Source organism: Leucoraja erinacea, chromosome 13 (assembly GCF_028641065.1).
Source record: "Leucoraja erinacea ecotype New England chromosome 13, Leri_hhj_1, whole genome shotgun sequence".
Lineage (NCBI taxonomy): Eukaryota > Metazoa > Chordata > Chondrichthyes > Rajiformes > Rajidae > Leucoraja > Leucoraja erinaceus.
In genome coordinates this window covers 48,329,103-48,352,755 of record NC_073389.1, presented here as the reverse complement: position 1 = coordinate 48,352,755, position 23,653 = coordinate 48,329,103, and the positions used below count along the sequence as shown (strand labels likewise).

Here is a 23,653-nt window from a genome sequence, read left to right as displayed (position 1 = left end):
TAAACATTCTCGGCAGCTGAGCTGCTGAATGTACACAGACCTGTGTTTCATCCATAGTCAGGATCGAACCTGGGTCTCCGTCGCTTTAAGCGCTATTGAATTGGAATGTCCCCGCCCCCTCCCGAGTGTCCCATCCCTGCCGGGGTGATCCTGGACTAACGGGACACCAGCCCGGAGCAGTGGCGGCCCCAGGCTTACAGCCAGCGTGGAGGAGAGCTAACTCCAGCTCAACCCTGCTCCAACTCCTGAGGAACCCGTTCCCTGACGGGCCGAGTTCCGTCAGCTGCACCTCTCGCCTTATCCAGTGGCTGCTGGTTAACCCCCTCGGTGCTGGCAAAAGCAGAGCACGAGTCATCAACGGGGATACACACAAAATGCTGCAGTAACTCAGCGGGTCAGGCAACATCTCTGCAGGAGGGTCTCGACCCGAAACGTCAAATTTCTCCAAAAATGCTGCCAGGTTCAATCCTGATTACGGATAAAACGCAGATCTGTTCACACGCAGCAGCTCAGCTACCGAGAATGTTTCTCTGCCTGTCCAGTCTCTCCCCCTGTCTCCCACTCACATCTGCCCTCTCTTTCTCGCTGTTACACCCCCCCTCTCCCGCTTCCTGGCACCCCCGTTCCTCAGATTAAATATATTTTTACACATAAATTATGAATAAAGATAAGAATGTTTACACAGTTTGTACAGCCAGCACTTCCGTCGCTTTTTCTTCATCGCAAATGCCCTTTGACAAATCCCATGATTCCTTGCGTTTTTCGGAATACCGAACTCACTTATTTACATTTATACCAAGCCAAATAACCTACAAACCTGTACGTCTTTGGAGTGTGGGAGGAAACTGAACATCCTGGAAAGAAAAACCACACGGGTCTCAGGGAGAGCATACAAACTCCGTACAGACAAGCACAGGTGGTCAGTATCGATCCCGGGTCTCTGGTGCTGTAAGGCAGTAGCTCTGCGTCTATGTCACCTTGCCGACACATATCTGAAGTGTAATAATTTAATTGTTGTCATCTAAGGAGAGAGTATCACCTATTCAAAAATAAATGGTGTTTGGTTGAAGGTATACCCATTCTTGCTCTTGCAAAATTTTATAATTCAGTGTCTGTACAAAGCCACTGAGATATGCACAGTAAACATACAACATGCTTAGCATGTGTTTTGTCAGTTGCAAAGAAATATCAGTCATGGAAAAGCGTGCATCTCCCTTAATCATAAAACAGCCAATGATCACAAAAGAAAAAATTAAGGATAACAATCAGTGAACAGCTGTGAAGAATAAACTAAACAGGAATTTAGTTCCAAAACATTAAGCACCAAAATTGTGTGGCAATTTTTAAAAATGGCCAATTGATCAACTGTTAAAAATAGAGACGCAAGGAATTGCAGATGCTGATTTACAAAAAAGCCATAAATGCTGGAGTAACTCAGCAGTCAGTCATCATCTCTGAAGAAGGATCCCGACTCGAAATGTCGCCTATGTTCTGAAGAAGGGTCCCAACCTGAAACGTCACCTATCCATGTTCTCCGGTGAGTTGAGTTACTCCAGCACTTTGTGTCCTTTTGTATAAACCAATATCTGCAGTTCCTTGTTTCTACATCTCCAGAGGATGCTGCCTGACCCACAGAGATACTACAGAACTGTTATAAATATCTGTTGGTCACTAACTGTACAAAAGAATGACCATCTCATGAGAAGAACATGATATAAAAACCTAAAACAAATATACAGGAAAGTTAAACTTGCCTACACAATTGATTTTTTTTTGTGAATGAAAGGCTTACACATTTTCCAGTGGAAACTACATGAGAGACCCATTTTTTGAGAATGTTCTTGTGCACTTATCAGCTGAGTTCCATCATCGGAATTCCATCATCCTGGCGAGAGGGCCTGAGCATCGGGCCACCCGTAGCGGCGACTGCGGAGGGCTGGGGAGGCCCCGAACAAGGGTGTACATCAAAGAACATCAACGAGGAGCATGACTGAACTTTGGGCCTTCCCTCACAGTGGGAAACGTTGATTGCGCTGTGCAGGGGATGTTTATGTTAAAATACTATTGTGTTTTGTTCTTTTTTATTCGTATGGCTGTATGGTGACCCCAAATTTCACTGTACCAATTGGTGCATGTGACAATAAATGTCTCTTGTCTCTTGTCTTGCCTTGAGTTAGCAGAACAGCATGAACCCAAACTTTGGGGGAAGAGTTAACACGCGAGTCAAATTGGTCACTTAAAGAGCATTTCACAGACACTGAGAAATCAGGGGTCTGAGGAAGGGACTCGACCCGAAACATCACCCATTCTTTCTCACCAGAGATGCTGCCTGTCCTGCTGAGTTACTCCAGCATGTTATGTCTACCTGAGAAATCATCTCCAGGTCAGTTATAAAAAATCGATTTATTTTTGTATAAACATCAAAAATAACGCATTAAATTAACTTCAGAAGTAATTTTTCTATCAAACAAGTTAAAACCAAGACCTGTATTTTCAACATGTTACATATTTTACATATGAACATAGAAAAGATAACATTTCAATTGGAATATTTCCTTGAATAAATACTAGTTTTGTTTTTGAGGTTACTATTTTTCATTGAAAACTCAAAAATAATCATTCAGTGCAAACTTGTAGGAGTGTTTCCATGTTGAAGTAAAATTCTGAATGAAAGTCCTACCAAAACGATATCAACATAAGTTTCTATTATGCGCAATCAGGACAAGAAAATCTTGTTATAAAAACTTCCTAGCCTGTACTACCAAAAAAAAGACTGAATATACAAGCTGCAATCAGCTGTATAAAGGCACAGTTATTGCTGTAATGATGGTATTCATCTACCTGTTGTGAGGAAAACATTAGGATAAATCATCAAGTATCAGACCACAGATGTGAATGAAGTGGGCAGCATATCTGAAGAGATTGGTGGGAAATTCCTGTTCAGAGCTCATTCCCATAAAACCTGCCAGATGTTCTCGGTGATCAGTGCCCTTGTGTAATTTGCTCATTGGGTTTAGACTGATATTTGCCTGTTCAGACGTCAGTAGTGGCCTTCAGGCAGGTCCTGAGGAGTAGTTGCAAATAGGTGGAGCATTTAGAGGTTTACCAACCTGTTATGTAGCTACAAGTAAGAATTTCATTGTTCCATTGTTGGTACATACTGCAATTAAAAGGTTTTGACTCTCACATCAAAATAAGGGATAAATAGATAATTCTCTGCTGCGCTGAGAGCTAGGATTTTAAGTTAGGAGGTTGTGATGCTAGAAAAACAGTCAATCAGAGCATGTGTAACTAAGAGGGTATTTCTTAATGCACCCCTGCATTAATCTTTCTTTATTGAAAACTGTCGCTAGTAATGTTTGGGTACCTTCTTGGTCTTAGTGTAGGGGATATCATTGAAACTTACCAAATAATGAAAGGCCCAAATAGAGTGGATGTGGAGAGGATGTTTCCACTAGTAAGAGGCTAAGACCAGTAGGGCACACTCAATATAAAATGATGCACCTTTACAATGGAGAGGAGGAGGAATTTATTTAGACAGAGGGTGGTGAATCTGTGGAATTTATTGCCGCAGGCAGTATTGGAGGCCAAGTCATTGAGTATTTTAAAATCGGAGATCGATAGGTTTTTAATTTGTAAGAGTGTCAAGGGTTAAGGGGAGAAGGCAGGAGAATGGGGTTGAGAGGGAAAAATAGATTAGCCATGATCGAATGGCAGAGCATACTAGATGGGCTGAATGGCCTTATTCTGCTCATATGTCTTATGGTTTTATGATGATATGAACCCTCAGCGACAGGAGATTGCTTGTGAAATTGGTCCTATTTCCCTCCCCTTTGAAGTGAAACAAGATACAATTTTTGGTTTTATTTACTTTACAAAACATAAAGATTGCTTCCTGTATGTGGGACAACTTTTGCAAGCATCTTAACTAACTTTTTACCTGAACATATTTTACCAATACCCAAACCTCAGCAACTTTATATTCCCTCTGGCAAAAGACTGACCTCTCCATTACCAAGCAGAGTGCCCTGAAACGTCTGAAATTATGGCACTGCTGGTAGAAAAGACTCACAGCGCAAGTGAATTAAAAGGAACATATAATCTATCCAGCTGTTCTGGGACAGCAAATGCTCCACACATCCTGGTCCACTCTAATGCTGCTTGGTGATGATAAGATTACGAAGCATGTCAAACGAGTTCCCGTCAGGTTGCACTGTAACAATATTATTATCACCTTCCTGAAGCACCTGAAGGAAGCCAGAATCATCCAGCCCAATAATCCACGCTGCAGGACCGTCCTCCTTCCATAATCGCACCTGTGTGCCACTTTAAAAAACAAACAGCAATTAGTAAAACCACCAAAGATCCGCATGTCTGCTGCAGACAATAATATCACAGTCTAAATCATTCAATCAGATGAATTCCTTTCCCATTCTGTAATATTTGGAGGGAAATTCTTACAAAATTCTTAAGGTGTTGGACAGGCTAGATGCAGGAAGATTGTTCCCAATGTTGGGGAAGTCCAGGACAAGGGGTCACAGTTTAAGGATAAAGGGGAAATCCTTTAGGACCGAGATGAGAAAAACATTTTTCACACAGAGAGTGGTGAATCTCTGGAACTCTCTGCCACAGAAGGTAGTTGAGGCCAGTTCATTGGTTATATTTAAGAGGGAGTTAGATGTGGCCCTTGTGGCTAAAGGGATCAGGGGGTATGGAGAGAAGGCAGGTACAGGATACGGAGTTGGATGATCAGCCATGATCATATTAAATTGCGGTGCAAGCTCGAAGGGCCGAATGGCCTACTCCTGCACCTATTTTCTATGTTTCTAAGAAATGAGTAATAGAGTCACCGAGTAATACAACATGGCAACAGGCCCTTCGGCCCAACTTGCCCATACCGGCCAACACTAGAACCACCTGCCCGCGTTTGGTCCATGTCCCTTTAAACCTGTCCTATCCATGTACCTGTCTAACTGTTCTTAAACTTTAGGGTAGTCCAGCCTCAACTACCTCCTCTGGCAGCTTGTTCCATTCATCCACCACCCTTTGTGTGTAAAAATTACCCCTCAGATTCACATTAAATCTTTTCCCCTTCACCTTAAACCCATGTTCTCGATTCACTTACTCTGGGCAAGAGACTCTGTGTATCTACCCCATCTATTCCTCTCATGATTTTATACACCTCTATAAGATCGCTCCCCATTCTCTTGCACTCCAAGGATTAGAGGCCCAGCCTACTCAACCTCTCCCTTAAGCTCACACCTTGCAAAATTCTCGTAGTAGTGGGTGCTAGCTAGGTTCCGCACTGTCTAATTCCCTTAATAAATCACCACCTCGCCAATGCACTCCCTTTCTTAAAATCTGTGGCTGAATCTTCCAACCCACCAAGTGATAGTTACAGGAGTTTATTTCCATTCAGAATGTGGTTGGATCAGTGTAGTTGCTTGGCATTTGCTGAAGGGCCAATCTTCTTTCTGCTGTCAAATTGGACCACTTGATGCAGAGAGCTTAACAACTTAGCCATGTGTCAATGAGTAGACTCCCTTCTAGATTCGACAGAGATTTTAACCTTACACCTGGTTGGGTGGGTGGCAAGAGGCTGAAGGAAGAGCATCTCTGGCTCAGTCAAAGAACTGGCGAGCTGGCGAGTATGGATGGGTGTGGTTGAACTTTGTCAAAGGCTTATTGAAAATGCAAGTATACCACATCTTCTGATTCTACCTTATCTATTTTGGCAGTTATATCCTTAAGAACACATGATCTGTCAGACATGATTTCCATTTCATAAATCCACGCCGACTGTCTAATTCCATTGATATTTTCTTAGTATCCTGTTCTCACGTCATTTAAAATGGACTCGTATTTTTCTCCACTATAGACTTTTGACTAATTGACACATAGTTCCCTTTTCACACTCTCCCTTAATTTTTAATAACCATTAAAAACCTCAGTCTTCGGGGTAGCACCTGTTTTAGTGTTCTCTCGGACTTGGGTTCAAGGATGAACCTTGTGTAAGTCAGGAGTATTGCTATTTTACATTATTCCGCATCACCAAACCATCCACGCATAATGGCAGCAACACACCTCTGACCTGCCATGCTTTATCCATCCCCCACCCCTGCAATCACTCCCAGGGAGCATTCCGACCCAAAACGTCACCCATCCATGTTCTCCAGGGATGCTGCCTAATCTCCTGAGTTGCCACACTTTGTGTCTTTCCTAAATTATGGTGTTCTGACCTTAAAATAGGCCTCCAAGGCTGAAATGCTTAGGCACTCCTGATGTATACCGACAGAGCCAAATCAGCTATTTGATTCTACACGCTCCATGTCAGCTGCTTTGCAATGAGGACGGGAATGAGTGAAAGCTATTTTATTGAACAAAATAAAAAAGGAAAATTTAGGAAGTGAAAATAAAAGATAAACTGGATTCCAAATCAGCCCTACATCATCTCCAGCCTAATTCACACCAACAGGTCAGTCAGACCATCTATTGTTGCTTCACATATACTAACTACAATTTCAATGACTGGATTAATTAGCTTTTAAAATAGGAAGGTTCAGAGTGCACAGCAAAGAAAAAAAGAATAAATCATTTGGTGCTTATAGGCTCATTTACTCAGGCAGCTCTGTTCTCAACTGGTCACAAGAATTAATTTGGATGCAAATTTGTCAGCTCGTCAGCTAAACCACTGCGCTGCTGTCTGCTGAATTCACGCAGTGCCGTACCAACTGCAAGTAACTGGAAATGTTCAAATATCCTTGTATCATTTCTCAATCTTCACAGAAATTCTAAACGTTGCAGTCACTATGCATTACACTCACAGATGTCCCATTGTGTTCCCGCACCGTACATCGAGGACAACATTGATTATTACATTCCAAAGCTGAAGAAAAGCCCAACCGGCAAACCGAGTTGCTTGGCAAGCAGATTTTCTGAGTAGATATCCAAGACTATATAAGGATATTTTGTGGGTCTTTTGAGGCATTGAAAGCTTGTAAAAATCTTCCCAAAGTATATGGATTATGATGTAAAAATCAGATGCCAAAGGAAAACAAAATGAAATAAAACTGCAAGCATGTTTTTTAAAACGGTAAGACACATTGCCACCTCACAATTTCCCCTTGGCCTGTCTTTCCGCTGGATTGAAATTCAATACAAAACAAACTTAGTTTTATTTTCAGTTCCAACATCTGAATCTTTCCCTATTAAATCAAGTGTTTACTTTCAACGTGAGTGCAGCCCAATGTTGTTTCTTCAGCACTCACTGTCCTTGGTCTCTAGTAAAATGCACTGCCAAATCATACTTTGTTCAGGCAGCTTTTCAATGTGGTCTTTGCAAACAGCTTACTCCAACATAGAACTGGTCGCCTTTTGTAGGGGACAGGAATTTCAAACAACACTGGGAGCATCTGTGTGCAAAGGCAGACCATGGACGTGCGCGGCTCGAAAGCCCTACTTTGTGCAATTCGTTCTTCAAATATTCTGCCCCGACCTCGGTTGCCAGTGTAAAACTTCAATGGGGCAGGGAAATGAAGAGAGGCAGTAAGGCAGATGGAATGGGAGGGAGATTCTGAAGGGATCAACCGAGGAAGCTAATCATATTACTTCACAGTGGTTGGTTTGAGATGTAGAAAGTTGTATTGAAAAGAGATTTTTTTTAAATCCAGAAAATGATCCTCGCCATAACGCTTGCCTAGAAAGTAGTTTCCTCCAGCCCCAGTTTCTTCACTATGTTAAAGTTTCAGAAATACACATCAGGCCTGGATAGCTTGAATGTGGAGAGTATTTTGCCACTAGTGGGAGAGTCCAGGACCAGAGGCCATAGCCTCAGAATAAACGAACATACCTTTAGAAACGAGATGAGAAAGAATTTCTTCAGTCGGAGGGTGGTGAATCTGTAGAATTAATTGCCACAGACCGCTGTTGGGGCCAAGTCAATGGATTGTTAAAAGGAAGTAATTGACAGATTCTTGCTTAGTAAGGGTGTCAGGGGTTATGCAGAGAAGGCAGGAGAATAGGGTTGACTGGGAATAGATAGAATAGCCATGATAGCATGGCAGAGTGGACTTGATGGGTGGAATGGCCAAATTCTTAGAACCTATGAAACTGGGCTTAATTATCCGTTTTTAGATGACAAATGAGCCCCTGCATCCTAAAATGTCAACCTTGCTGCACATGTGTCTTTAAGGATCAAATCATTCAATCAGAACATGAAGATGTTACCATACGTAACAATGATCTGAAGCCACCCCTGTCGCCACTTCACACAGCTGAACATGGGTTTGGCAGTGGGAGAAGAACACATACCTGGGTGAAGATGGTCATTCTCTACTTAAAGTTAAGTCACAGATTGCCTCTGCTTGTTGGTGCGATTCTACAAGTGTCTGGTGCTTTGTACAGATGTAAAGTTGGAAGCACCTGCATGGTATAGACTGGCAGGTGATGAAAGACATTTCACTCACTTTTTGGCTTTTGTGCAAACCAGTTGCTTCTAAACACAGGTGTAATAGCAGACGTTCCCCTAAAGAAAAACACGGCGTGACTGGAAAAATGAGCAGAACAAGCTGTGGAAAGTTGAAGGGGAGGAGGCAAGACCAAAGAGAAAGGGCCACATGAATTGTAGTTGAGGCCAGTTCATTGGCTATATTTAAGAGGGAGTTAGATGTGGCCCTTGTGGCTAAAGGGATCAGGGGGTATGGGGAGAAGGCAGGTACAGGATACTGAGTTGGATGATCAGACATGATCATATTGAATGGCGGTGCAGGATCGAAGGGCCGAATGGCCTACTCCTGCACCTAATTTCTATGTTTCTATGAACTTACTGTGCAGGGAGCAATTTCTGACCTGCAGCATGGAGCAGCAGTTGTGAATGAATGATTGTGCCAAGGAAGCATCCCCGCCCACCATCATTACGCCATGAAATTATCAGTTAATGTTTAGACTGCGCCCATGTACAGTTAAACTTGCAATGCATTTCCAGCAGTAATTCCCTACTTCTTTACAGATTGCCTCATCTCGGACATAACCTTCATAGGCAGCACAGTGGCGCAGCGGTAGAATTGCTGCCTTACAGCACCAGGGATCCATATTCGATCCTGACTACGGGTGCGGTCTATATACGGAATTTGTACGTTCTCTCGGTGACCACATGGATTTTTTTCAGGGTGCTCCAGGTTTCCTCCCACATTCCAAAGACTTAGAAGTTTGTAGGTTAATTGGCTTCCGTAAATTTCCCCCGAGTATGTAGGATGCAAAAGTGGGACAACATGGAACTAGTATACAGGTGATCTTTGGTAGCGAGGTCTTGGTGGGCTGAAGGGCTAGTTTCTACAATGCATCTCTAAACTAAATCAATGATCAGCCAACAACTCGAAGAATTTTAATGAAATTATTGTCTGTAAAACACTCGGAAAATTATGCTTTGTTGTACGAGGTGAGCTTTTAATGAGATACTGAATTGTGCCAAGTAATTTATCTTCTATGAGAAAACTAATTTTACATCTATAATTCTCTCTAACAAATATTTCAACATGTAATGCATATTAAAGTAGTTACCTTTTATTAAAAAAGTTCCTGGTGTTTCAGCTTCTATCTTAATCTCTTGTTCAAATCTTTATTTTACATTCTAAGCTAAGCTAATATCTAAGCTATTAATTACAAATTATGATTTTTATGTTCAGGTTTGCAGTGTAAGAATTTGTGACAATGATTGACTGTGTTGCCAATTACATCACTATAGCTCTGTGCAAGGCACTGGAGAATTTGATGGCTCTGGGCCCATACTCACTGGAGTTTTGAAGGACGAGTGGAGAATCTCATTTAAATCTTCCAAACAATGAAGGGCCTGGGTAGAGTGGGCGTGAAAAGGATGTTTCCAGTAATGGGAGAGTCTAGAATTAGAGGGCACAGCCTCAGAATAAAGGACGTACCTTTAGAATGGAGATGAGAAGGAATCTCTTTAGCTAGAGGGCGGTGAACCTGTGGAATTCATTGTCTAAGGCCAAGTCATTGGGTATTTTTAAAGCAGAGAATGATTGGTTCTTGATTAGTAAGGGCGTCAAAAGTGATAGTGAGAAGGCAAGAGAATAGAGTTGGCTGGGAAAATAGATTGGTCATGATTGAATAACAGAGTAGACTTGATGGGTCCAATGACCTAATCTGCTCCAATGTCTTATGAGGTCTATTCAGGTCTTAAATGATGCCTCACTGCAAACCAACATTGCAACAGAGGGGTCATCAGTGCACAGCACATTAGCTTTCAATGAAATTAGCTGCAATGCTGCTATTTCTCAGCTAAATGCAATTCTCAAATGTGAAAGCAAAGTCCATGTATAGGATTTGTGCTGCAATAAGGATATCGTCATAAAATTCTGCTTTTTACTGCAGTCATAATTGAGATCTCAGAGCAGAAGCATTGCTCTGTCTCTCGTGGATAATGGTTACACAGGATGTTACTAATCACTCGAGACACTGACAGTCCTCAGTGTCGGTAATTTTAGTTTTTATTTAATTTAAGTCAATTTAATTGTCATTTGGACCCCTTGAGGTCCAAACGAAATGCCGTTTCTGCAGCCATACATTACAAACAAATAGACCCAAGACACAACATAATTTACAGTTTACATAAACATCCATCACATCGCTGTGATGGAAGGCCAAAAAAACGTATCTCTCCACTGCACTCTCCCCCCCCCCCATGTCAGAGTCAAAGTCAAAGACCCCGGCTGGCGATGGCGATGGTCCTGCGGCCATTAAAGCCACGCCGGGTGATGCGAGGTCGCACACCGGGTCTTGGTGTTAGAGCCCCCGGCGTGCGCTCGCAGAGTCCCGCGGCCATTCCAAGCCGCGCGGGGCGGTGCTGTCAGGCCCCGCTCCAGGAGCTCTTCAACCCCGCAACTCGGGCGGGAGAAGTCGCCGTTGCAGGAGCCCTGAAAAGCGGTCTCCCTCCAGGAACCCGCGGGCTCCCGGTGCCGCCGTCCGCCAGACCCGCAGTTGCAGCCTCCGAATCTCCGGAGGTCGGGCCGCAGCAGCAGCAGCGCTCCACCACCGCTCCACCCGCTCCGGACTCGGCCGGCTCCGCGACGAGATGAGTCAGCACCAGAGTCCCCGGTCTTCTCCTGTTGGAGGCCACTCCACATTGCAGCCCCAACCGTGCAGGGAGAGATTTAAAAGTTACCCCCTCCCTCCCACCCCCCCACACACACACACACCCCAACAAAAAATAACAAAAACTACATAAAAACATAAAAACATAGACAAAAATAATAAAAACGCGGACGGGCTGCAGAGGCCGCTGCTGACGTGAGTCGCGCCGCCTAAGGAAGGAAGGCGTTAATCTATGAAGGGTTTTTGACTTGAAACATTCACCTTGTCTCTCTCACTGCGCTGTCAATCTACTGAGCATTTCCAGCACTTTGTTTTTATTTTACTTTCTCAGCATCTGCAGCTTTTCAATTCTCAGTGTCGGAAATTCTTAGTGTACTATGCTTGCAAAAGTGGTTGCGGACGTGAAGTCTATTTTGCAAGCGATTTTTTTAAAGCGGCAAAAGGCAGGGATAAAATACACTAGCTGAAGGGAACTGAAACAGGACATACGAACAGGAACAGAACCGTTTAGAAATACTGCCGCCATTTCAGATTTGCAATCAAACAGAAGTACATGGTCAGGAAACTGACCAAAACGCACCAGAGTCAAGCAGGTCAAAAACCATATCTGGAAGAAGAAATTACATTGATGAATTTCTGGCATGAAAGCAAAATGGCTAATGCTACCAAATTCCAAAGATGGACACATTGTGCTGGAGTAACTCAGCGGGTCAGGCAGCATCGCTGGAGAAAAAGGTACTGGTGACGTTTTGGGTGGAGATCCTACTGAAGATTAAGTCTTCAGTCTGAAGAAGGGTCCCAACCCAAAACATCACCAGTCCTTTTTCTCTAGATATGTTGCCTGACCTGCTGAGTTACTCCAGCACTTTGTGTCTATCTTTAATACAAACCAGCATCTGCAGTTCTTTGTTTCTGCCATCAAATTCTATGCTGATACGCATATTTCATCAAGTTATAATCATGTTCTTAATATTAATAAAGTGCAGTAATTAATTATCTGGTTAATGGTGCTTGTATCAAGATGGCAAGAAGTATTTTCTTGACTTCATATAACTCAAGTCTACTAAAGGGTTTGGCACGAGACTCATAGCAGCACTAAAACTGCAGTTCTGCATGTGCTTTGGAAAGAACTACGTTGAATCTCCAGGAGGATGAGATTAATCTGTGAAATTAGCTTTGGACTAATGGACTTCAAAGGCATGGCAGCAGAGGGTTGCATGGGGAATGATGTGAACCTGACGAGGGAATCACATTATGAGCATAGGGTGAATCATTCAGGGAAGTGCTCAGGCAAAATTCCAGAGATGCAGAACAACTTCGCAAAGATTATTATGTTTCATGGCAGGCAAAGTTAATTTTCAATCTCATAACACTAAAAATTAACAACATCGATGGAATTTCTTGGCCAATGTTTTGGAAATTGTCCTGATCTTGGGAATTCGTCTGAAAGAGCTCATTTAAGTTGGAAGAAAAGTGTTTTGACAGACAAACAGACATCTATAAAGAATAGCATAATGTAATAAAAAGGATAGGCTCACACTAGTCTATATTCAACAATCGAAATATCAAGGAACCTCCTTGCCCGAGGTCATCCGCTGCCGGCCCTAAATTGTCAAGATTTTTTTGCATTCAGTTGTATTTCTCCACTCTCCCGACTACAATCAGTCTGAAGAAGAGTCCCGACTGAAGGAGAGTTACCTATCCATTTGCTACCTGGTCCGGAGTTACTGCAGCATTTTGTGCCTATCTTTATCTGTAAAGAATAACTGACCAACATGCTTTTAAAAGCATAATCACCCTATTAATAACCATGATCTCCCTTTGCACATCAAACCAGGACAGTGCATAGAGAAGGCTCCAGCGATCACCCTAATATTTTCAATTACATGTCTTCTATTACAAGCAAGATACAATGGAATTGGATCCATTCTAGAGAATGCATACTTGCATTTTCTACAATTGGTTGATTTAACTAACCTGTGCACCCATCTCTTATAATAAAGTGGCAAAACTCCATTTGCCCCTTCGGTTTGGAAAGTGCTGATCAGATTTTCAAGGACCGTGACTGTTCTAGCCATCAACTGGTCTGTTCGCAGCAGCTGCAGATGCGTTCCGTGCACTTTGTTATGTTGTTGAATTATATCATTGATGCATATAGTTGGGTTACTGTTAGCTACGTTGAATCCACAGCCTTTTGAAGAAAGCAAAGATCACAATTTGTTTCAGAATATGAAGTGGCAATCATGCTTAAGCGGATAAATATTATTTAGCAGTAATAATACTGGTTGTTACTGTTTCAGTAACTGCTAGTTTACTGTAACACATAGAAACATAGAAAATAGGTGCAGGAGTAGGCCATTCGGCCCTTCGAGCCTGCACCGCCATTCAATATGATCATGGCTGATCATCCAACTCAGTATCCTGTACCTGCCTTCCCTCCATACCCCCTGATCCCTTTAGCCACAAGGGCCACATCTAACTCCCTCTTAAATATAGACAATGAACAGGCCTCAACTACTTTCTGTGGCAGAGAATTCCACAGATTCACCACTCTCTGTGTGAAAAAAACGTTTCTCATCTCGGTCCTAAAAGACTTCCCCCTTATCCTTAAACTGTGACCCCTTGTTCTGGACTTCCCCAACATCGGGAACAATCTTCTTGCATCTAGCCTGGCCAACCCCTTAAGAATTTTGTAAGCATCTATAAGATCCCCCCTCAATCTTCTAAATTCAAGCGAGTACAAGCCGAGTCTATCTAGTCTTTCTTCATATGAAAGTCCTGCCATCCCAGGAATCAGTCTGGTGAACCTTCTCTGTACTCCCTCTATGGCAAGAATGTATTTTCTCAGATTAGGAGACCAAAACTGTACGCAATACTCCAGGTGTGGTCTCACCAAGGCCCTGTACAACTGCAGTAGAACCTCCCTGCTCCTATACTAGAACCCTTTTGCTATGAATGCTAATATACCATTCACTTTCTTCACTGCCTGCTGCACCTGCATGCCTACTTTCAATGACTGGTGTACCATGACACCCAGGTCTCGTTGCATCTCCCTTTTTCCTAATCGGCCACCATTCAGGTAATAGTCTACTTTCCTGTTCTTGCCACCAAAGTGGATAACTTCACATTTATCCGCATTATACTGCATCTGCCATGCATTTGCCCACTCACCCAACCTATCCAAGCCACCTTGCAGCCTCCTAGCATCCTCCTCACAGCTAACACTGCCCCCCAGCTTTGTGTCATCCGCAAACTTGGAGATGTTGCATTCAATTCCCTCGTCCAAATCATTAATATATATATAGTAAATAGCTGGGGTCCCAGCACTGAGCCTTGCGGTACCCCACTGGTCACTGCCTGCCATTGTGAAAAGGATCAGTTTACTACTACTCTTTGCTTCCTGTCTGCCAGCCAGTTCTCAATACTGAACCCCCAATACCGTGTGCTTTAAGTTTGCATACTAATATCTTATGAGGGACCTTGTCGAAAGCCTTCTGAAAGTCCAGATATAACTCTAATAGGTAAACATGGAAACATAGGTGTATAAGTAGGCCTGCATTTCCCCCATATCCTTTGATTCCTTTAGCACTAAGAGCTACTGTAAATCCAGCTCCCTCTTGAAAACATCCAGCTAATTGGCCTCCACTGCCTTTTGTGGCATAGAATTCCACAAATTCACAACTCTCTGGGTGAAAAAGGTCTTCCTCATCTCAGTCCTAAATGGCCTACCATTCGTAAACTGTGACCCCTGGTTCTGGACCCCCCCAACATCCAGAACATTTTTCCTGCATCTAGCCTGTCCGATTCTGTAAGGATCTTATATGTTTCTAGAAGAGCTCCTCGCATCCTTCTAAATTCCAGTGAATACAAGCGCAGTCGACCCATTCTTTCATCATATGTCAGTCCCACCATCCTGGGAATTAACCTGGTGAACCTAAACTGCACTCCCTCAATAGCAATAATGTTGTTGCTCAAATTAGGAGACCAAAATTGCACACAAAAAGTTGTGGTTTCACCAGCAAATGCAGTTGGACCTCCTTGCTCCTAAATTCAAATCCTCTCGCAATGAAAGCCATTCTTAGCTTTCCTCACTGCCTGCTGTACCTGCAAGTTTACTTTCAGTGACTGATGTACAAGCACACCCAGGTCTCGTTGCACCTCCACTTTTCCTAATTTGACACTATTCAGATAACAATCTGCCTTCCTGTTCTTGCCACCAAAGTGGATAACCTCACATTCATCCACATTATATTGCATCTGCCATGCATCTGTCCATTCACCCAACCTATCCGAATCACCGTGCACCCTCATAGCATCCTCCTTGCAGCTCACAACGTCACCCAGCTTTGAGTCATCTGCAAACTTGGAGATATCACGTGTAATTCCCTTGTCTAAATCGTTAATATATATATATATATATTGTAAATAACTGGGTCCCAGCACCGAGCCTTGCATCACCCCACGAGTCCCTGCCTGCCATTCTGAAAAGGACCCGTTAATTCCTACTCTTTGCTTCCTGTCTGCCAACCAGTTCTCAATCCATGTCAATACCCGACCCCCAATACCATGTGCTCTAATTTTGCACACTAATCTCCTGTGTGGGACCTTGTCAAAGGCTTTTTGAAAGTCCAGATACACCACATCCACTGGCTTTCTCTTATCCATTCTACTTGTTACATCCTCAAAAAATTTCAGAAGTTTAGACAAACATGATTTCCCCTTCATAAATCCATGCTGACTTTGACCGATCCTGTCACTGCGTTCCAAATGCACTGCTTTATTATCTTTAATAATCGACTCCAGCATCTTCCCCACTATCGATGTACGGATAACTGGTCTATAATTCCCCATTTTCTCTCTCCTTTCTTAAAAAGTGGGGTTATATTGGCTACCCTCCAGTCCACAGGAACTGATCCAGAGTCGATAGAACATTGGAAAATTATCACCAATGCATCCGCGATTTCTAGGGCCACCTCCTTGAGTACTTGGGATGCAGACCATCAGACCCTGGGGATTTATCTCAGTGAAGACAGAACCAAAGTACTTGTTTAACTGTTCTACCATTTCTTTGTTTCCCCATTATAAATTCACCTGTCTCTGACTGTAAGGGACCTAAATTTGTCTTCAATTTGAGATTCGCACTAAGGTTTTATGAATGGTCCATTGTTATATTTCTTTTCAATTTCCAAGCAACATTCCCTCGTTCATTTTACTATAAACATATTATCAATGACAGAAAGAAGAACATTTTCTACTGTGTTATTTGTTCAATTTATAGCATATCCTTTGTAGAATTATCTGAATCACAAAAAATATCGAAAACACAAATTTATTCTCCACCACTTCTGAAATAGTCAACTGATTTATATTCATTAAGAATTAAAAACGTTTAAAACGTTTAAAATGACATGTGTGGCAAAAAATGCAAGTTTAGTGAAACTACTTAGTTCTTAAAGCACATAAACTCTTCTCTCTTCATATTTCGATCTTGTACTTACCAACAAGCATGTGAAAAGTTGTTCCCATCAAAGTAGAATTGACCAGGACACCACCCAGCTTCATGAGATTACCGAAGTAAATATCATTTGGCCATTTAACCTTCAAGTCAATGTCCTAAACAAATGTACATTACACAATATGTTAGTTTTTCATTAACAGAATACAATGCCGAAATAACAAACCAAGAAATAAAATATTAAATTTTAAAACGTGTAATTAAATACACCTCTGCAGACGCTCATGGCAATAATTTGAATTCAGGAAGAAACCATCTAACCGCAACTATAATTATTAACCCTTCAAATTCTTGATAAAACGTTCCTTCCTTTCCCATCTTGCTTGATGTTGGCAATCATAAGATCATAAAAGATAGGAAAAGAATTAGAACATTCAGCCCATCAAGTCGACTCTGCCATTCAATCTGATCTATCTCTCCCTCCTAACCCCATTCTCCTGCCTTCTCCCCATAACCTCTGACACCTCTACTAATCAAGAATCTATCTATCTCAACCTTAAAAATATCCACTGGCTTTGCCTCCACAGCCTTCTGTGGCAAAGAATTCCACAGATTCTCCACCCGCTGACTAAAGAAATTCCTCCTCCTCTCCTTCCTAAAAGAATGTCCTTTAATTTTGAGGCTTTGACCTCTAGTCCTAGACTCTCCCTCTAGTGGAAACATCCTTTCCACATCCACTCTCTCCAAGCCTTTCACTATTCTGTATGTTTCAATGAGGTCCCCTCTCATTCTTCTAAACTCCAGCGAGTAGAGGCCCAGTGCCGTCAACGTATGTTAACTCATCGTGTGTTAACCTGATCATTCCTGGGATCATTCTAGTAAAATTCCTCTGGACCCTCTCCAGAGCCAGCATATCCTTCCTCAGATATGTTGCCCAACAATACTCACAATTCAATTCAATATGATGTTGAAAAATAATGGGCGAGCTGGGTCATGCTGACAAACAGATTTCTCTATTATTTTGTTACATCAGCCTGGATCTTATTAAATAGAGGTTCAGTCTCAAAGTGCCGTGTAAATTTCCCCAATTTTTCGTATGATGTTCATATAGTACTCTTCCACTGTTCTCCATTTTATACTGTTCATCTTCACTTCCCATTTTCTCATCTCTCTCCAATTCCATTTTCTTCCCAGCTTTCACATCTCACCGTGATTGATGTATCCATCATTTCCCCCAACATTGTGCACATCTACCTCATCTCCCCTTCCATTTAACCTTCCCTCCAATTCCTTACCAACCTCCTCCTCCTATCTACCTTTCCTCGTCCACTTCCTCTTCTCCCATTCCCTTTAATTTCCCTACTTTGCCATCTCCCTCCTCTGCTCCCTACGCTTTCTTACCATCTCCATTCACCATCCACAATACGTCAGCCTTCACACCTCTCCCCCCTGTGAATACAATTACCTCCCTCTCTTTATCTCTACTTGATTTGAATGTTCCATTGAACTGTAAGGGATATTGCTACAAGAAACTAAACATGGAACTTTTACATTGTGAAATAGCCGTAGGTTTAACAAACCTCATAACCTGGAATGGATAAGACAGACTCCACAGCAGCCAGTGCAACTAAATGCTGTAGGAATGAAATGTTCTGTCCAAGCTGAGAGTTCAATTGAATCCGAACTTGGATTGTGAACATGGCGCTGCCGATGGAACTAATCCATATATTTTGTCCACGACCTGAAAGATAAACCCAAATCACTATTAAAATAGATTCATCTAAAACATTTTGAGACAGCCCGGCCGGGCATATAAATATTCTGCATTTAAAATTGATCCTTTCATCAGTTTGACCCAAATCTGAATTCATCCCAAGATAATGAATTCAATTTTCCCATTCTTTCGACATAACCATCCTTCTTGACAGTGTTAACCCTTTCATTTGCGCTCTTTCCTGAGTAAGATAACTGTACATTAAAGCCAAACTAAAATCTTAAGTGCATTTATAATGTAACAATGCCCCTGTCCCACTTAGGAAACCAAAACCGAAACCTCTGGAGACTTTGTGCCCCACCCAAGGTGTCCGTGCGGTTCCAGGAGGTTTTTGTCAGTCTCCCTACCTGCTTCCACTACCTGTAACCTCCGGCAACCACCTGCAACCTCCAGGAACCGCACGGAAACCTTGGGTGGGGCGCAAAGTCTCCAGAGGTTTCTGTTCAGGTTTCCTAAGTGGGACAGGTGCATTATTCAAAAGCATAGAACCAGTCTTTCCAAATTGATGTTTCTTCAATGTTTCTTCAGAGAATAATAGGTGCCTGGAACACGCTGCCAGGGAGTTGGTGGAAGTAGATCCAACGGTGATGTTTAAGAGGCATTTAGACAAACACTTGAACATGCAGGAAATGGAGGGATAAAGATCATGAGTAGGCAGAGAGGGTACAAACATCATAGGCCAAACAACCTGTTCTTGTGTTGTACTGATTTACATTCTAATATCACAATCACACAGCAATGAAACATATCTTTCAGTCCATTGTACCATCATTTAAGGGCCTGTCCAACTGTACGAGGTAATTCAAGAGTTCCCCCGAGTTACCCCTCATTCGAACTCGGAGAATTACGGTAATAGCCGCTCGTACGTACTCGGGGCTCTCGTGGACATTTTTCAACGTGTTGCAAAATCTTCACGAGTCTTCACGAGCTTAACGCGTTTCCCAAGGACCTGCCGTTAGCGTTACGAGCCGCTAAGAGACGTCCCGAGCTCCGACGTACCCGCTACGTGTTTACCACCAGCTTGATTTTTTTTTAAACTCAGGAGAGCTCTTGAATTACCAAGTACATGGGACAGGCCCTTTACACTTCTGGTTACGTCAACAATTATATTTTTGTTTTGAATTTAAAATACTCCATTTATATGTAAACTCCACGTCTCTTGAAAATTACTATTGAATTTGATTCCACCATTCTGATTAGCATTCCAAATTGTAATAACTGACTGGGCTAATACGATTTCAACACCCAAATGAATTCCCAACTTTTTGGAAAAAAATCAAAATTTTTATGCCACTAGAAACATTTTCTCTTTAACTCATCTATCAAATCCGTACAATATTCCAAACGGTTTATTGAATCTTCTCTCGACCTTCTCTGCTTTAAGATGAATAATTGTGGTTAACCTCCAAAGGCTTCAATTGTACTGTATTTTGCTTTAAAAAAAAGTGATGTCTGACGGTTGAAAGAAAAAAGGAATGAAAAACAACTGACCTTTGCCTTGTGTTTGTCGAACTGCAATAGCAATTAGCCCTACTTCCTCTGGCAACTGAAGCATCAACCTGTGAATTAAAGAGGAAAAAGTGGTCAGCTGAAACAGGGAATGGATAATTGGAAACTCATTGTAACTGTTAAAGTATCTCGCAATTTAAACCTAAAGTGAAAATCTATTGGGATTACGGCAAAGTCAACAATTAACAAGATCACAATTACTTCTTCCTTACATTTAATAGGACCCTTGGAACACATATTACTTCAATTTCAAAACACTTACTAAGTCAATTCTGGCCAAAAACATCTCTTCTTGCTTAATGACACATTACAGCCTAATAAATTTCAAATGTAATATCGTTACCAGCCTTCCCAACTCAAAGCTCAACCCTCATTATCAGGCACCGTAGCTCTCAAAGCAGGTTTGATACCTTTGCTGGAAAAAAGCTGGCCCATACCTGAACATTATACCCCAATATAACCAATGGAAAATACTGAACAATTTCATGGCTAAAATTACTTTCAGTTGGAGACAGAGACACCATCAGACTTAAATCCCAGAACGGTGACGAAATGGGGTGATGTCCAAGATTCCATTTATTCGATGTAATATTAGATTGAGAAAAATTGCTTCAGCATAATGTCAGGATGCAAAATAAATTCACACAATAAATTTGTTGAAGTACTGCGACATTATTCTGGCAAATATGGAACTACAATATCCAAACATCAGAGAAAAGAATGGCTGATTAAAGTATTTTTGTTTTTTACACAAATGGGTATATTGACGAGGCATATTTCATGGGGCACAAATATACTGGTCCTCCTTTCCTAAGGTCAGGCTCTTGAGCTCGTCATTCATACCCTCATGTTTTATTGTTGTTTTATTGCTGTTTTGTTGCTAGGGTGCAAGAGGATTAGAGCCCATCAGCCTGAAGAAGGGTTTGACCAGAAACATTGTCAGTCCATTCCCTCCGCAAATGCTGCCTGACCCTCTAAGTTTCTCCATCACTTTGTGCTTTGCATTATGGGGTAAGGGTTCGTGATTGAGTAGGGGTGGAAGGGCAGTGGTGGTTGGTAAAAAAAAAAGGTGGTTGTGTTTGTAGAAACGGATAGGAAGTGGCGGAAGGACTGGCATTTAATATTTAAGGCGGGAAGGAAAAATTGTTGGTGTTTGAGGATTGTTAACCATATGACCATATAACAATTACAGCACGGAAACAGGCCATCTCGGCCCTTCTAGTCCGTGCCAAACACTTATTTTCCCCATGTCCTGCACTCAGATTCAGATTCAGATTCAGATTCAATTTTAATTGTCATTGTCAGTGTACAGTACAGAGACAACGAAATGCATTTAGCATCTCCCTTGAAGAGCGACATAGCAAACGATTTGAATAAAAAAAAAAAAATAAGTGTCGTGGGGGGGTGGGGGGGGGGGGGGGGGGGTGGTGATAGGCAGTCACCGAGGTACGTTGTTTAGTAGAGTGACAGCCGCCGGAAAGAAGCTGTTCCTCGACCTGCTGGTTCGGCAACGGAGAGACCTGTTGCGCCTCCCGGATGGTAGGAGGGTAAACAGTCCATGGTTGGGGTGAGAGCAGTCCTTGGCGATGCTGAGCGCCCTCCGCAACAGCGCTTGCTTTGGACAGACTCAATGGAGGGGAGCGTGGAACCGGTGATGCGTTGGGCAATTTTCACCACCCTCTGCAATGCCTTCCGGTCGGAGACAGAGCAGTTGCCATACCATACTGTGATGCAGTTGGTAAGGATGCTCTCGATGGTGCAGCGGTAGAAGTTCACCAGGATCTGAGGAGACAGATGGACCTTCTTCAGTCTCCTCAGGAAGAAGAGACGCTGATGAGCCTTCTTGATCAGAGTAGAGGTATTGTGGGTCCAAGAGAGGTCATCGGAGATGTTGACTCCCAGGAACCTGAAGCTAGAAACACGTTCCACCTCCGTCCCGTTAATGTGGATGGGGGTGTGCGTGCCGCCTCTGGACTTCCTGAAGTCTACAATGAGCTCCTTGGTCTTCTTGGAGTTAAGGGCCAGGTTGTTGTCAGCGCACCATGCTGCTAAGTGCTGGACCTCCTCCCTGTAGGCCAACTCATCGTTGTTGCTGACGAGGCCAATCACCGTTGTATCATCTGCATACTTGATGATGGTGTTAGTACCATGTACAGGTGTGCAGTCATAGGTGAAGAGGGAGTAGAGGAGGGGGCTCAGCACACAGCCCTGAGGAACGCCGGTGTTCAGGGTGAGGGTTGAAGAGGTGTGCTTGTCTAACCTCACAGACTGGGGTCTGTTGGTTAGAAAGTCCAGTATCCAGTTGCAGAGGGAGGGGTCGATGCCCAGGTTACCGAGTTTGGTGATCAGTTTTGATGGAATAATGGTGTTGAATGCTGAGCTGTAATCGATGAACAGCATTCTTACATAAGTGACTTACACTCAGACCATAACCCTCCATTTCTTTCCCGTCCATACATCTATCCAATATATTTTTAAATGATAAAATCGAACCTGCCTCCACCACTTCCACAGGAAGCTCATTCCACACCGCTACCATTCTCTCAGTAAAGAAGTTCCCCCTCATGTTATCCCTAAACTTCTGTCCCTTAATTCTCAAATCATGTCCTCTTGTTTGAATCTTCCCTACTCTCAATGGAAAAAAGCTTATCCACATCAACTCTGTCTATCCCTCTCATCATTTTAAAGACCTCTATCAAGTCTCCCCTTAACCTTCTGCGCTCCAAAGAATAAAGACCTAACTTGTTTAACCTTTCTCTGTAACTTAGTTGCTGAAACCCAGACAACATTCTAGTAAATCTCCTCTGTACTATCTCTATTTTGTTGACATCTTTCCTATAGTTAAGAGTGAGGATCAGCAGTTGTTGCTTGGGTATCAACCAAAAAGCCCTTCGGACTCAACCTCACACTGCAGAGAACATCTATATCCCGGACTATATTGTCCCGTACCTATACCTGTTTACTCCCCAACTTGAACAGGCCTTCATCTTATCCATTGAAACTGCATATTGGACATGTGGTCCTCTAATGCTATCTTCTGGATTCCCATACCTGCCCCACTCAAAGTAATTCCCAAATCTACATGTAAATTATCTAGTCCAACATGAGTAAACTGTCCACTCGAGCAAAATGTTCTGGAGGCGAGAAAAAGGGAGAACAAATTGGGACTGCAACAAATGTCCACAGGAAGAGTGGAGTCCATAATAGCCCATTGTTAGCCGGGGAAGGTTATGATAACATGGATACAAGAATGAGAACAGTGGAACTGGTTCGACGACTAGATTGGGGGAGGGAGGGAGAGAGGAGAGAAAGCAGGTGTTACTTAAAATTAGAGAAATCAATATTCATACCGCTGGGTTGTAAATTGCACAAGCGAAATATGAGGTGCTGTTCCTCCAATTCCTCACTGCGATGTTGAGGCAGGGCAAAGTACAAACAATGGCTGTTACAAAGAGGAAGTTAGCCTTGGGATTGTTGAGAAATTGGACATTTGGTCAAAAACCTGGAGGTCATGAGTTCTTCGCCAATTAAAATTATGGATGATTTGCATTTTGGAGGGCTATGGCAAAAACAGGGGGAAAATGGTGTTACATTTTATTTTCTGGAATGTAGCTGTACATGGCATTATCTTGCCCGCTGGTCATATTCCAGGCAATTTTAGGATTTTCAGTGATGTGGATTAGCTCTAACACTTAATATAAATCCTCATGGTTGACAAGAGGTTGTAATTTGAACTTCCTGCTCCGAGAAATGATGTAGAGCGAGTTACATTTGAGTAACTTAACCCTGACCACTTTATTTCCAAT

At 42.6% G+C, this 23,653-nt stretch overlaps 1 protein-coding gene across 1 annotated transcript in view; it reads right to left on the bottom strand.

The window, feature by feature from the left end:
* Positions 1-2,379: 2,379 nt before the first annotated feature.
* hlcs (holocarboxylase synthetase (biotin-(proprionyl-CoA-carboxylase (ATP-hydrolysing)) ligase)) overlaps positions 2,380-23,653 on the bottom strand; it is a 99,386-nt gene continuing 78,112 nt past the window's right edge. Inside the window, 5 exon segments of the mRNA XM_055645181.1 lie at positions 2,380-4,326; positions 13,087-13,300; positions 16,608-16,722; positions 18,145-18,305; positions 19,830-19,897. Of these exon segments, the coding sequence (XP_055501156.1) occupies positions 4,152-4,326; positions 13,087-13,300; positions 16,608-16,722; positions 18,145-18,305; positions 19,830-19,897 (733 nt within the window). The 3' untranslated portion in view covers positions 2,380-4,151.